General features: G+C 41.1%; 1 protein-coding gene across 1 annotated transcript in view; it reads right to left on the bottom strand.

Annotated features, from left to right (window-relative positions):
- ECT2L (epithelial cell transforming 2 like) overlaps nucleotides 1-15873 on the bottom strand; it is a 53059-nt gene that overhangs the window by 34509 nt on the left and 2677 nt on the right. The window contains exons 3-8 of the mRNA XM_081940563.1: nucleotides 13154-13266; nucleotides 11268-11430; nucleotides 9866-10115; nucleotides 8570-8703; nucleotides 4864-4952; nucleotides 2098-2191 (exon numbers count right to left, since the gene is read on the bottom strand). Coding sequence (XP_081796689.1) covers nucleotides 2098-2191; nucleotides 4864-4952; nucleotides 8570-8703; nucleotides 9866-10115; nucleotides 11268-11430; nucleotides 13154-13266 — 843 coding nt within the window. The remainder of the gene's footprint in view (nucleotides 1-2097; nucleotides 2192-4863; nucleotides 4953-8569; nucleotides 8704-9865; nucleotides 10116-11267; nucleotides 11431-13153; nucleotides 13267-15873) is intronic.

The raw sequence follows: 15873 nt of genomic DNA, 5'->3' as shown, positions 1-15873 counted from the left end.
ATATTCTGCCTTCCTATATATTAATTTATCCATTATTCTGAGCCATATACTCTGCATAGAAGGTTTATTTTTATTTATTGGTTGGTTGGTTGGTTGGTTGATTTTGATGGCAGTTCTAGGTCACATTATGCCCAGTAGATTAGTTAAAACAAACAATACAAGAGGACTGCTACAAAAGTCTTCAAAATACTCATCATGGTATCCCTATTCAGTTGGGACTTGATGGAATAAGACTAATTTCATTTGCTTACAAAGAGGTGGGAGTCACACGAAGCTCAATGGAGATATATGTTTATAAAATCAGTTACTGCTGAGAGATCCTGCCACCATGTCCAACCTTTACTTCTCAAAGGGATGAGGATCTCTAAGTAGACTCTCCCATGATCAAATTGGGTGGGCAGATTTCACTCCATCAAGCTATAACAGGTTGGTGTGCCATGTAGGACTTTATATAAATAACAACTAACACTAGCAATTGAAACACTAGTCTACTGATAATCATGGCAATGACTTCAAAAGTGGTGTTTTTCTGTACAGGACTGATTTGCCACCATTCCAGTTGCTGGTTTTGTATCACCACTAAGTCAGTTTAACAATTTTCTAGTTGCCAAACCAGAAAGAAAACAAGACTATTGTCCAGAAAATACTCTATGCTTGCTTATGTCTCCTTTTCAAAGCTTCTTCCACTTCTGATGCTTACCAAAAGAATTCAAAGTATGATTACACACACACACACACACCACACACACACACACACACACGCACAAACCATATATTCCTGTTCATGCTAAGCCACAGTTGCAGTGAGCCAACAAAAAAAAATCTATTGTAAACTGTGGTTTACTCTCCTAAACTGTTTCTTTTTTAAATTCAGGATTGTAATAAAATAATCCACATATAAAAAAGAAGAATGGAAACAAACCCCCACCATGACATGTATATGCACAGTTTAAACAAGATAACGCTATTTCCTGTTTTATATGGCATCTTTCAAAGTTTATTAGTTCGACACTAGTTAGCAATAGCACTTAGATTTATATATCACTTCACAGTGCTTTCCAGTCCTCTCTAAGTGACTTACAGTGTCAGCATATTGCCCCCAATAATCTGGGTCCTCATTTTACCCACCTCAGAAGAAGGGAAGGCTGAGTCAATCTTGAGCCGGTGTGACTTGAACTATCAAATTGCGGGTAGCTGGCAGTCAGCAGAATTAGCTGCAGGATTGCATTCTAACCACTGTGCCACCACGGATATTATAGATGCCTTTCTCCAATAATTGCATGTGCATTAAAAGAATGCATAGTTCCTGAAATATCTCTCTCTCTCTCTTTCCTATTCTATTCTATTCTATCTTCTTACAGTTCAGTTTCACAGTTCACTTTCCCCCAGGCCCTCAGCCTTCCTTCCAGCTTCCCCGCCCCTCCATGGTTTGTGGCAGTGAGGTGGCAGTTCTGACCCCATATTTAATGCCTAGGCCTTGATTTTAAGGGATTTTTCTATTATTGCATCAAGGAAGGTAACTTGGTTAATGACATCATGACCAAATAAATAAAGCCCATGGAGATATTTATATGATGATGATCATCATTACCAACATCACCACTCATACCACAGCTGAAGTCTTGGGTTGAAATTGGTGGATCAACACATTTATGAAAATCAAGAGAAATTGGATTTGCTGCCAGCATCTGGCTAAGGGGAAAGTAACAACCCCACAAAAATGAGTCAGAAGGTTCTGTCAATCAGCCAACAGAGTTTAACATACTTATTCAGCTTGGAAAACTAGCATTTAAAGTCTTCAGCGCAATGCAAATATAGGATGGGAAAGGCTACAGAGAACTAGCTAGCTTTCTTTCTGTTTTTCACTCCTCCCCAATTTTAGCTCGTACAGTAGATTAAAAGTTATGAGATATGAAATCTATTTTCATTTTGTTTGCGTCCTTGTGTTTTGTCCTATTTGACCTAACAGATTTTCTGTTGTTTGATTGCTTTGATATATTTGGTTCATCGCTCTTCCTTATATGTACAAAAGGGAAAAAGACATCTCGTTCAGTCCCATGGAGGAAAGCAGGAAAGACAGATTTCATAAAGTTTTACCTCATACGCAGGAAGGTGGGAGGATATCAAGACCAGGTGTGGATGAAGTGAATGCATCCCACTGGGGTATCCTTTGGAAACAGGCTGACAAAATCTATGAGACAAGTTAGGGCAAGAACTGCTACAAGTAATATTCCTTCTGTACAAATAAAAAGTTACATATAAAGTTACATATGAAGTTTTATAATTATGATGATCAAATGTCACACAAATAAAGTTCCACTTAGAAGTTCTCTTTCCTCTCCACCCCAATCCAGTGGACAGAGCATATTTTGATGTGTTTAATTAGATAGAAAAATATTAATTGGGCATACTATGCGTATAGTAAAGGCTATGGTTTTCCCAGTTGCAATGGATGGCTGTGAAAGTTGAACCACAAGAAAGGCTGAGCACCAAAGAATTGAGGCCTTTGAACTATGGTGCTGGAGAAGACTCCTGCGAGTCCCTTGGACTGCAAGGCGATCATACCGGTCAGTCCTAGAGGAGATCAACTCTGACTGCTCTTTAGAAGGCCAGATCCTGGATATGAAACTCAAATACTCTGGCCACCTAATGAGAAGGAAGGACTTACTGGAGAAAATCCTAATGCAGGGAAAGATTGAGGGCAAAAAAAGAAGGGGACAACAGAGAATGAGGTGGCTGGATGGAGTCACCGAAGCAGTAGGCGTGAGCTTAAATGGAATCCAGAGGATGGTAGAGGACACGAAGGCCTGGAGGAACGTTGTTCATGGGGGTCATGATGGGTCAGACACAACTTCACAACTAACTACGACGACTGTGAATCACCCAGGATTTTGATAATGGGCCAGAATATAAGTCTTTTAAATAAAATAAACAAGGTGAGGGTTATGGACATATAGATTGATATGGGGCAGTGCTCCAATGGGTTGTTAGAAAAGGTCACATCAGTTCCTCCAACCAGTAGCATCAAGTGGAAGGGGACAGAAGCTAAGCCTGAAGCGTCCATGGTGCTCCCCCTTTTCTCTTGCAACTTCTGTGGTGAACACAATCAACTGTGTGCGAACTCTAGCTTTATGGACTTAAGTAACTCAATGGCAGAGGACATCAATCCATGGTACAGCCAGACCGAAATAGAAAAATATCTGCCCAAAACTCTAGAGATCCTTTTGCCACTCAGTATGGATAATATTAGATCAGATGAACCAATCATTGGGCTTCATTCATTCTGGGAAAGATATTTAGGTTCTGCATGCAGCAGCAGCAACAACAATAGTAGCAGTTCTCCACACAACAGAACAAGAGCCCTAGGCTTGTAAAGTAGGGTCGGACAGACAGACAACACACATCTTCTCTTGTCCTAAAATAGCAACTAGATATGGGTCTCCCTGCAATTTCTGCTTAAAAAAAGAAAACACAAATGTGGTAAGCCCAAACTTGATTTATTGGAGGTGAGCAGAAATAAAAATGGAATAAATAAGTAAACAATAAATCACCTTTCATCAATCTTATTTCACACTCAACTTTTTAAAATGGTCAAGTCATCATGCTGGCTGAATGATCTCATTATTTTTCTGGCCATATTATGGCTCCACTCCTCCCTGAATTTCTCATGCTTTTAGGTGGGAAGTTAGCAGCAAGTCTGCCAGCTTAGATTCCAAAGCCACTGCCCTAATATTTCAGAAGCTGCCTTTTTTGTTTTAAATTATAAGACAAACAAGTTGTGCACTCAGCTTCCAAAGGTCATCCTGGGGCTACATCCAGATTGAAGTCTCCCTCTAATATTACAGTGGCAGATTTCCTCTCCTGCAACAGGATTTCCCCTGATAGTGTCTCCCCCACCCCCCACCCCCCATCCCTTCACAATTGTGTGAAAGCAACGTATTTGTTCAGGAAGCTTCAGATCTGAGGAAAATTCAATTGCTGCAAAGCCAGCAAGCCTTTCTGTTGCACTAGGAGACAGAAACAGACTAGATACTACGCAGCACATTGTTATCAGTCCTTCCTTGCTGAATCTCAAAAACAGTCAGGGCTCAGAAAGGAATACCGCACTATTTCCTGCCACAGCAAAGTTTCTCTTGGTCATTGACTGGAAACAGAAATTCTAAGGCAAATGTTTTAAATCAACCTGTATACTGATTTTCTCAACCTTGGCAATTTAAAACGTGTAAACTGCAACTCACAGAATTCCCCCCGGCAGCCATACTGCATATAAATCTCAATAGCAGCACAAAAGATACTCCAGAGATAGGTATCTCTTGGCTATTTATGGCAGAATTAGATTAGCTGTGGCACAGTGAAGGGAGGTCCTACCATCTCCCCATTATAAGGCAAATTCATCAGTTAGTACCAAAGCAAGCAATTTTCTCTCTCAGACTGGACATTGTATGGTGTACATAATTTGCAACACAAAAATGGAATGCCGCCAGAGGAAGGAAAGACAAGAAACAGAGGGAAGGGGAGAGGACAAAGAGAGGAAACATGTTTTTCCTCATTTCCCTGAGGGAGGGCACAGCTATAGACAGACAGATATCGTCAAAGTTTACAGCTTTTAAGGAATACAGCAGGCAAGCAGATGCTGGGAAACACTGCTAAAGCCCATATATAGCTCTATTGTCAAACCCCCATGTTGCAAGGAAATTCTGCTTCTGCCCCAAGACAGGGGGATTTTTTTTCTCAATTCAGATGGCGAACAGGATAGGACAAGATTCCCTTCTCGCTCTAGCTCTGAGCCCTTATAGAAACTTTTGTTGACCGTCCTCATTCCATATGCAGAAAATATGGAATTAATTTGAAAAGGCATTTTACCTTTCTGGTAGAGATTTCCCAGGCGACAATATGAACGGCTTCTCAGCTTCTAGTCTGAACCCTGATGTAGATTTATTCTGTTGATAATTCTGTTTGAAAAAATGAATTATTTGTGGAAAGAACGTTTTCAATAAAAGCATTTAGAGAGAGAGAGGGAGAGAGATGACATGGCATATCTAAGAGGAACCACAATTCTAACGATGATAGGTGTATACTCTGGAACACGAGTGTCAAACTCACAGGGTCACATTGCTGTCACGTGATATATTGCGATTTTTTTTTTCCTTCGCGGAGCTGGGGTGGGCGTGGCCTACTTGTGACGCATCCAGCCTGCAGGCCACCAGTTTGACACCCCTGCTCTAGAACAGGGCTTCCAAAACATGCCCATTTTGGAGTGTGTGGACTTCAGTTTCCATTATTGCACAGCGTGCAGGGCCATTGATAAGAATTCTGGTAGTTGATGTCCATCCCCTGAAAATGGCTAAGCTTGGGAAACACTACTGTAGAAAAGGCAAGACATCTAAGTGTTAAATTCCTACAGGAGGTATATACTCCCTGCTGAAGGGTGAGGAGTAAAGATGACACCATTCATAGAGGCAGAGTAGGAAAAAAGGCCTAGCCTCTCAACTCAGGTCTTTGAGGAAGATTTCTCCTCTGTATATTATTTCCCTTATTTCATTTTTTCAGCAGTTCAAAAAAAAAGAACAACTAGCAACTAGAATTGCTATTTCTTGCATAAGAAAAGAAAAGAAGTTGCTGCACAGTTTGTCCCTTGGCCTAGGCCCGTGATGGCACACGTGCCAGAGGTGGCACGTAGAGCCCTCACTGTCACCCCAGCTCAGCTCTCTGTAGCGTTTCTTTCGTGAGCTTTTGTTTCCCTGCAAGCAACAAAGCAGAAGCTCACGAAAGAAAAATGTTACCTCTTGCTGCGCTGCCGGTGTTGGGAGACCCCGCCTCCTGTCAGCCAGCTGATCTTCGGGTCTCTGCTGCGCATGCACACCTATCTTTGCATGCACGTGCACATGTTTGTGCATGTCTGAGCATGTTCGCACGCACCTTTCTGTTTAGGCATGCACACACACAGTTTGGGCATTCGTGTCTAAAAGGTTTGCCATCACTGGCCTAGGCCTTTGCAGTCAAGATATGTTCTGTGATTTGGAGGCATTAACAACTCTTAATGCCAAAGGCTGTTATAAGGTTACAACTGGGAGGAGGAGAGATAATACATTGTCATTATCTTATTGACATTCCATTTTACATTTAAATTGCAATGGATCTTCCTGCATTTTCTTCTTAATGAATTGAACGCTGAGGATGTACAGGTCGGGAGCACGTTAATTTGCTCCGAACAAAAGAAAAGGGCAATATTTTTGATTAATACCGATCCCCAGACCATTGACATTTAATTCCTCTGTTGTTGGCTAAACATTTTAGTCTTCTGCTACAAAGATTCAGATTGAATTATTGAAGCCACTTGAGCGGCTTCAGAAAAATCAATTCGCTGCTGTTTAACCAACTAGATCTGCCACAAGACTAAAATGAAAAGTATCACACCACATCTTGAGAATTTAAGCAGTGCCTGCTAAAATTCAGTAAGGGATGTCAAAATACAGAAAATGCTGCTTCTTGAATACAAAATTTCTCTAACAAGGAAAAAAGACACTAAAGACACTAGCTGTACTTGGTACAAACAAAGATAGTGTCAGCTGCAGCCATTAGGGAGTACCAGATAAAATGCCAATACCCTACACCAGTGATGGCGAACCTTTTTTGGCTCACATGCCACAAGTGGGGGGAGCGCAGGGGGGTCGAGTGCGGGCGTGCCACACCCATAATGCAACGCGCGACCCCCCCAGTGTGCATGTGCGAAAAACGTGCGACCCCCCCATTTTTACATGTTTTTTTTGCCCTCCCCATGCTCCAGGGGCTTTATAGGAGCCTGAGGAGGGCGAAAAGAGCCTCCCCCGACCCCCCGGAGGCCCTCTGGAGGCTTCAGGGACTGTCCAGAGGCTTCCCTGAAGCCTTCGGAGTGCTTAAAACCACCCTCCGAGCAAACCGGAAGTCACTTCTGGGTTGCTCGGAGGGTCGTTTTAAGCACTCCAAAGGCATGAGGGTAGCCTTGGACAGTCTCTGAAGCCTTCGGAATGCTTAAAACGACCCTCCGAGCAACCCGGAAGTCACTTCCGGTTTGCTCGGAGGGTAGTTTTAAGCGTTCCAAAGGCTTCAGGGACGGTCCCTGAAGCCTCCGGGGGGGCGGGGGGCTCTTTTCGCCCTCCCCAGGCTCCTATAAAGCCTCTGGAGCCTGGGGAAGGCGAAAAATAGCTTTTAAAAAGGTGAACTTAGCTGGCCAGCGCGCGCATGCGCGCTGGCCAGCTGACAGGGCAGCGCCTCGCGTGCCCTGACAAATGGCTCCACATGCCCACCTGTTCCGATTAGCAGGCCTGGCATAATTCAACTGTCCCTCCTGGCAAATGTATTATATCTGGTTATTTTAGGGGCTTTTTAATTTACTGTATTTGTTTTTAGGGGTTTGAATTTATTTTATATCTGCTTTGTACAGTTCTTTTAACTACATTTTAACCTCCTCCATGTCAATTGTCAACTGTACATATTTAATTTAATTTTATTGTATCCTGTTATATTTTGTATGAACTGTACACCGCCCCGAGTCCCTTGCGGGAGAGGGGGCGGTCTAGAAGCATTAAATATTATTATTATTATTATTATTATTATTATTATTATTATTATTATTATTATTATTATTATTATTATTATTATTATTATTATTATTATGCCACTTGTGGCACGCGTGCCATAGGTTCGCCATCACGGCCCTACACCATCTTTGCTAGTTGTTAGATTATTTGTGTAGGTCAGTGTTTTTCAACATTGGGATGGAAATGCTGAGAGTTGAAGTCCACTCATTTTAAAATTGCCACGGTTGAGCAACACTCATCTACGTTAATCTGCATAGCCATTTAAAGGAGGTAGTTGAAGAGAATGGTTTTCCTACCATCGTTATTCAGTCAGAGGAGACTGATGGAAACACAGGCACAGCAATGAGATTAACAAAACCAGAGATTGGCAATAGGGACCCCAGTGCCAACGTTGCTTGTTTAGCACCTCCTCAGGCCCTAAAGTCCACTTACTCAGATGCCTACACTGCTCTCCTTAACACATGCTTAAGCTCTAAGACAGTGATGGTGAATCTTTTTGGCACTGAGTGCCGAAAAGGGAGCAAGCTCATGTGCACTTCACACACTTGTCGGAGGCGCAACCTGGAAGAGGTGCAGCCAAGGGGGCATGCGCGCGCCGGAAAATGAACTTCCGGTTTCCAGTGTGGGCATGCGCACCAGCCGACTAGTTTTCCAGCTCCTGGCATGCATGCATGCATGTGCAACGATCAGATGGCTGGCGTGAATGCTCATGCCAGTAAAGGGAAGACCAGCTCTTCCAGTTTCCAGCAGTACCGCAAATATGAAGGCCAGCTGATTATCACGCGCATGCACGCCAGAAAGTCAGAAGAGGAACGGGCAACACCAAGCGACATGACTCCGCATGCCACTTCAGGCACGCGTGCCATAGGTTCACCATCACGGCTCTAGGCACTGTTACTCAAAATTATTTTGGAGATGGAGACAAGTCTTAAGTGAAGCTCTATATGCACAGACATAAAAATTTAAACATGGGGAGGGGAAAATAATACCTTCATTAATAATTCGGCTGATAATTTAGCCTTGTCATAGACAGATTGGGATAAATGTGGTTGAAATCCAGACTTGTAAAATCCTGAGCTCCGGATTCCACTTATCCAAGGTGGACGAGCTTTGAATAATTCCTCTGAAAAATAAATCCCATTCAATTATATTGTATGTCAGCTTCAAAAGGTGATTATTTATGCTCCCTTTTTCACTGTCAGGTTATACTATTAATTTAAAAATCTATTTTAATTTACAGCCAGTTCTAGATTTTAATAAGCTGTGCAAGATTCCTAATGAGAAGAGAATTTATATATAAATCAATGAGCCGCCCAAACTAGCCTCACATTTGGATCTTCATAAACATGCAATACACAAAAAATGCAAACTGTTCTACTAAAAAGGGGCAAAGAATTCACCACATGTGTCATAATAGAAGATTGACATGACTTCTTCAATTTTTCTCCCTATTCTTTTTTATCACAATGGCTGTAATAGAAACATGCCATGGGGGTGCAAATAAAGGATTTGGCCCACAAATTTCTGTCCAAGTTAGTACAAAAAAGAGAGATTACTACCATGTTTTCCAGAAAATAAGACTCAACTGAAAAATAAGCCCTAGCACGATCTTTCAGGATGCTCGTAATCTAAGACTAATCCCCAGTTAACATTGTCAGCCAGATGCATTTAGTACTGTATTACCCCTAAAATAAGACAAAGTTAATATAAGACCTGGTCTTATTTTTGGAGAAACAAGGTAGGTGTCAATGCTGCAGTTACCGTCTTTGAGGGAGATGGACAGTTCAGAAATGTGAAAAATAAAATTAAATAAATTAAGCTAACGTGGGAAACTACTGGCATCCAAAACAAACTGGCAAAGCAGAGAATCAAATTCATAGGAGCAGCAAGGAACAGAGAAGAATGACTCATTCTATAAACTGCATTCCACTTTTGCAATCATTTGATATGACTTATAGGAATCATTCATTAGAGTATTTTACATTCAATCCCCATGGAAAATAATTATATTAATTTAAGAAGGCATACACATACTTCAAAGAGAAGACAATGCCCTAATATTCTAATCACTTTGCTGCATTTGTGAAAAGAGGTCAAACTCAGCCAAACTTTTTCCATTTTTCTGTCTAATGCAATTATTTAAAAAGCTATTTATTTCTTGTTTTAGTCCTTGGGGCTTGCTAGGCATTCCTATGCATCTAATATATTCTCAAGTATTTAATGATTCCCAGCTGCTACAGATAAAATACGGGATCCTCCCTTACTAATAACTGAACCAAACTGACTTTTGCGTACTGCCAGTCCTCCTCGAATAAATTTCTGAAGACATTTTGCTTGCCATCTTTCCTCTTGCTCTTCAATTTTTGTTTTGAGATCACTAGTGGTGCCATGGTATGCAATTCTCCTAGGAGTTAGATCTTCCAGGCTGGTTGCACAGGCAATATAGTATCGCTTCCAAGCGCCATATTCATTCTTTTCAGGAACATATGGAAGAAACCATCCTAACTTAAGGCATTTTGGCATCCACAGACATTCCTTAAGGAAGTGAAAACATTTATTTTCAAAGAGAAGTTATTATGAAAACTTATCAAATCAAGTAAAGTATGATTTAATTGTTGATAACATCAGATATGTAAGAGATCTATGAGGATGATGTAAACAAATACTAGCTTCTCCCTTTTCCTTGATTTGGAAGGTACATGCAATCTGTTTTATTTGAAAGAGAGTTAAAGGTAATTCTTTGGATTTTAACTCAGGAGCCTCATTGTTTGGTTTAATTTTAATTAGACTGGTTGATTTGAATAATTATTATGATCATACCCTAATAATATGTGGAAATAGTAGAGATATAGAAAAACAATGATAAATAGTACAAAAATAAATAGACATACAAACAAGGCTATATGCTATTCTGTATGTATGTTAATTCTTCAATAGATCTGATAGATGCCACCTGAATGTAAAATTAATTATTGCCAATTATTGTATTGATGTCAGGAGCACGGATATGAAGTTTTAATTAAATCAATTTATCTTTTCATGTCTCTGCACAGCAATCTACTTAATTAACGGTTAGCACTAATTTAGCGGTAGATAAGGGGCAACTGAATTCAAGAAGGGTTGGATTCGTCCATTTGTGACTACATAGAGTCCAGGCTGATTCCTTTTTTGACTCTGCCCCCAGATTCTGCCACTCCTTCCCCTACAATTGGTAGTTTCCCACTTTAAATTTGAATAAAGCCAATGAATTTTAATAATTGACAACAGGACTATTTTCCTTCCATTAGGAATAAGAAAGATACCTACTTCATCTAAGAACTCAAGATTGGAAAAGAAATTGCCATAATTAAGAGACAGGTAACACAAATGGGAAATGTCACTAAGGAATGTTACAAACGTTCATGCCATTTCAAATCAATGACCATAAGAACTTGGTGTTTAATTGGGATGACTACAAAGTGACTCTGTAAACCTCACTCTCAATTTTGAACTTGATGGGGCTTATTCAAAGAATGAAGGTGATAACCTATGATTTTTTAATGTTGCTGACCTACAGTTCCCAGTATCTCACCATGGGTCACATAATCTGGAATAGTTGGGAATTGAACGTCACTTAGAGGACTATGGTTCTACAACTCTAGCATGTAGCATTGGCTCACCTGAGAACAAGGCATAGTTTGATACTACCTGTTCAGTTAAAAATTTCCAGTGCCAATTGATTTGGGCTGCAGCACAAAGTTCCCTTGGACTGAGAAAGGAGAATATATAGAGAGATATGAAACGTGGAAGCAGAGTGGTGAAATCTACATGGGTCAGTGGGATATTTTCTACAAGCCATTTTTCAACACACCTATGAAACAAGGAAGGGGAAAAACAACAACAACAATGAAATGAATTATCGGAACTAGGAAAATACTTACATTTATTGCCAGGAGAAGAGGATTGTAAAAGTGAACCATGGCTTGTGTTAAATAGAAAGCAACATCATGTTTGAGGTTTTAAACATTTAATGAGTAAGCCATGATTCTCCCCCACTGTGCTTTCTCCCCATATATTCAACTTCTCAAGTTCACTTGAGAAGGAAATTAATCAAGGAGAGAAGCAACTTAGAACTAAGGAGAAATTTTCTGACAATTAATCCAGGGGTGGGATGCTACGGATTCACCCAGGTTTGGGAGAACCTGTAACTAACATTATGGCCGGTTCAGAGAACCTCCAAATCTCACCCTTGGCAGCCCCTCCCACCATGCCATGCCCCTCCCCTCCCACCCCTCCCAGGAGTCTCCATGTGGCCGTTTTGGATGTGAAGTAAGTGTAGGGCCCATGTGGAGGCTCGGGGAGGGGGGAAAATGAACCCCCCCCAAGAAGTTCCAGAAGGCTGGAAATGGCCCCGGAGCCTAGGGGAAGCAGGTTTCGCCCTCCCAGAGGCTCAAGGAAAGTCTCCAGAGCCTGGGGGAGGCAAAAACACCCCCCCCACCATAGTGCAGGCGGCCAATTAGGCCACCCCCACCACGGCCACACCCACCCAGCAACCGGGCAAAGAACCTTTTGCAGAAATTTTTGAATTAATCTGTGGAACAGCTTGCCTCCAGAGGTTGTGAATGCTCCAACACTGGAAGTTTTAAGAAGATGTTGGATAACCATTTGTCTGAAGTGGTATAGGGTTTTCTGCCTAAGCAGGGGGTTAGACTAGAAGACCTCCAAGGTCCCTTCCAACTCTGTTATTCTATTCTATTCTATTATTCTATACTTTCATTTTCATGTGACAGCACCTCCTAAGACAGGGCAACACCAATATTTTTTGTTAGTGTCTGTCAATTGACACATGATTATAATCTCCAGCTTCATAGGAAGCTAGCGGACATATTCAAATTTAGAAGAGGCCCACCTTAACATTAGATATCATCACTCCAAGACCTTGGACACCAGAGGCACATTTCTATCTCATGTATTTTCCCCATTCTGGCCCACCTTTCCCTGATTTCTTGGAAAATAAGGCTGCACATGGGTCAAAATGTATTTTACTCTTAAAATACATTTATTCCCTTAACTCTTTTGCTCCATACTCTATGGAATAAGACTTTATATTGTCATCAATACCGAAGTAAGATATTCGTGTCACTAGCTTTCATGTATGTATTTTATAACACATATGGATAGTTGCTAGAGCTACAACTAGCCCAAACGCCCACCAAAAGTTGTAGCTAAATCACAACTGTTAACTGAACAGGGAGAATTATTAAATGCCTAGGAAATAACCATATTCACAGTGTTAAATTAATTTAAAACAATTTTCTTCCTTAGCACAAGTCAATTTTTTTGAAATCTAGATCCCAAAGGTTGGAAATATGCCTTTTGGTCCATCAAATTTGTACATCCACGTTTTACAAGAATTAGCACTTCTAGATCTCTGTTTGGGAGATCTCAATGAGTTCCAGCTAATTATAGGATTGGGCTCCAGAAAAGGCAAACAACGGTGCAGTAAATAATTTATATTATAGGAGGTGCCCTTGCATAATATACTTTTTATTTTCCAAAGCCTAGTACTAAAATAAAGCAAGTGGCTCACTTACTTCAGCTGTGATTTACTGCACTGGTTCAATATCAAGAAGAGAAATTGCTTGCGTTGTTTGTCTGTCCACAAGTCAAACCAGTGGCTTACAAGTCTGATTCTTTCCTGATAAAGCTAAACAAAGCCACATGATATTTTAAAATAAAAATATATAGTTCAATAACATACAATATTAGACCATTCCACATACAATACTGCTAATTTTTTCACTTTAGGGTCACTTTATAACCTCATTATAAGATGCAACTTGGGTAATAATCTGGAGTCCTTAGACATCGCTAACTTCAATTGTCAATAACCCTCAACATTGGCTGTGTTGGACAGTACTAATGTCTTTGGCTACTATATCTGGAGGACCACGGATCTTCATATATGCTGCAAAATCAAGCTTTGGAACAAAATCCTTACCTTCAAATGAAGTTCTGACTCGCTGGATTATTTCCTACTGGTAAAACAACCTGGACTAGGGGCAAAAAATCTTTATGGTCTGGGGACCCCACTGAAATGTTCAAAATAAATCGTGACCACCCACACAAAACAGGCATCAGTCACAGAACATCCAGCCAGTCAGAACTTCATTTGAAGGTAAGGATTTTGTTCCAAAGCTTGATTTTGCAGCATATATGAGGACCACACACAAAACAGGCATCAGTCACAGAACACTCATTTACTTTCTACTATGCCCGTGATGGTGAACCTATGGCACACGTGCCACAGGTGGCACATGGAGCTATATTTGCTGGCACGCCAGCCATCAGTTCTGGCACCCGCTGATTTTCGATCTTCTGGAGGGCTTGGGGAGCCTGTTTTTGCCCTCCCCAGGCTTCAGGAAAGCCTCTGGAGGCTGGGGAGGGCGAAAAACGGGCCAACGGGCCAACCGGAAGTTCAGAAATGATCCGCTTCTGGAGGGCCTCTGGGGTGGGGCTGGCGAAGGCCATTTTTGCCATCCCCAGGCTTCAGGAAAGCATCTGGAGCCTGGGGAGGGGTTGTGCGCACATGCACGGGAGGGTTGTGCTCACATGCGCAGGTGGGCGGGGAGGTTTGAATTGGTGTAGGCACATGCACGTGTGCAATAACATGCTCACAATAGCACGCACACAAACAATTGTGTCACGCCAGAAGAAAACGGTTTGCCATCACTGACCCATGCTGTTTATTTATCATGTGTACGTAGTATACAGACTCTCTTTCAACTGAGCTCCATTGTTTTAGGCCTATCTAGGATCCTAAGATATTATTAAAAGTTATCATTAATAAATAAACTACGGTATTAGTAAGCATAATGCTAAGGGACGGCATTTAGTTTTGTAGCATACCACTAGCATGCCATTTTGATTTATTTTGTAACACTATTTGGGGGGCGGGGAAGAAGTGTGGTAGTAGTAGTTCTTTATTATATCAAAAATCCAAAATATACAAAGCAGAAAATTAGTAAATTAGTAAAATTGCTAAAATTGATGTCAATACTATTGATTGATTGATTGATTTAAATTTTGAACCTGCCCAATTCTATACAGTGTGGCTTAGGTTATAAAATAATAATAATAAAAAGCAGAAAGGAAAATCACTGGGGGGGGGGGGAAACTGAGCATGCTGAACAATAGTAGACAGTCAACATTATAATTCTACAGGCAAGATAGCAGAATTTGTAGACCTTCAGAGGAATGGAATACTGTACTTCTGTTCCAACTGTAGGTATTAGCAATAGCACTTAGCAATAATATTTAGACTTATATATCACTTCACAGTGCTTTACAGCCCTCTCTAAGTGGTTTATAGAGTCAGCATATTGCTGCCAACAATCTGGGTCTTCATTTTACCGATTTTGGAAAGATGGAAGGCTGAGTCAACCTTGAGCCTGATGAGATTCGAACTGCCAAATTGCAGGCAGCCAGCAGTCAGCAGAAGTAGCCTGCAGTACTGCATTCTAACCACTGTGCCACCACAGCTCAAGACAGAACAAGACTGTATACAACGCACACAGTTAGTGTTTAATGCTAGTATTTCTTTTCTTGCACAGTATGTCATTATAAGAGTAAATATACAGTAAACAGTTGGAATTATATATATATAACCAGTGGTGAGATTCAACCGGTTTGCCCAGTGTCAGATTGGCTGTTGTGGAAGGCATGGCCTATCCCTGTTCTCCAGCTCCGCCACACATGTGGGATGAGCCTCTCGCATCAGCCAACCTGACCCTGGGAGAACCGGTTATTAAATCCCCCACCCCCCGGCCCGCTATCAAAGTGGATCTTGGGTGCTGCACTGCAATAGAGAAACAGGAAATGGAGTGGCCAACATGAGGGAAGGAGGATCAGGGAGAAGAAATAGAGAAAGCAGTCTCCTTCTCTCACGCTGGCCGCTCCGTTGCCCGTTTCTCTATTGCAGCATAGCATCCAAGGATTCACTTGGATAGCGCGGGGTGGGAATTTAACAACCAGTTCGCCTGAACTGGAGCAAACTGGCTGAACCCACCGCTGTAACATAATGCAAACATTATGCATGTTTATATGTTTATGCATCCAATATACTTTTCACTGATTTTTAAGTAATCACTTTATTTTTGGAATGTATTTTGTGTTTTATTCCCTTTTTTTCTTTTTTTGTTATTATTTTAAAAGCAATCAAATGTATTTTTAAAAAACAATGTTGCATCAATTGATTGTGGTGAGAGAAACATTTTGGATATGAGATTGCTTTAACAGATTTGTTTTTTATGTT

The sequence above is a fragment of the Natrix helvetica genome (genome assembly GCF_964273705.1).
Source record: "Natrix helvetica genome assembly, chromosome: 2".
Lineage (NCBI taxonomy): Eukaryota > Metazoa > Chordata > Lepidosauria > Squamata > Natricidae > Natrix > Natrix helvetica.
The sequence above is the reverse complement of the archived record's forward strand: the minus strand, read 5'-3'. Positions and strand labels throughout refer to the sequence as shown.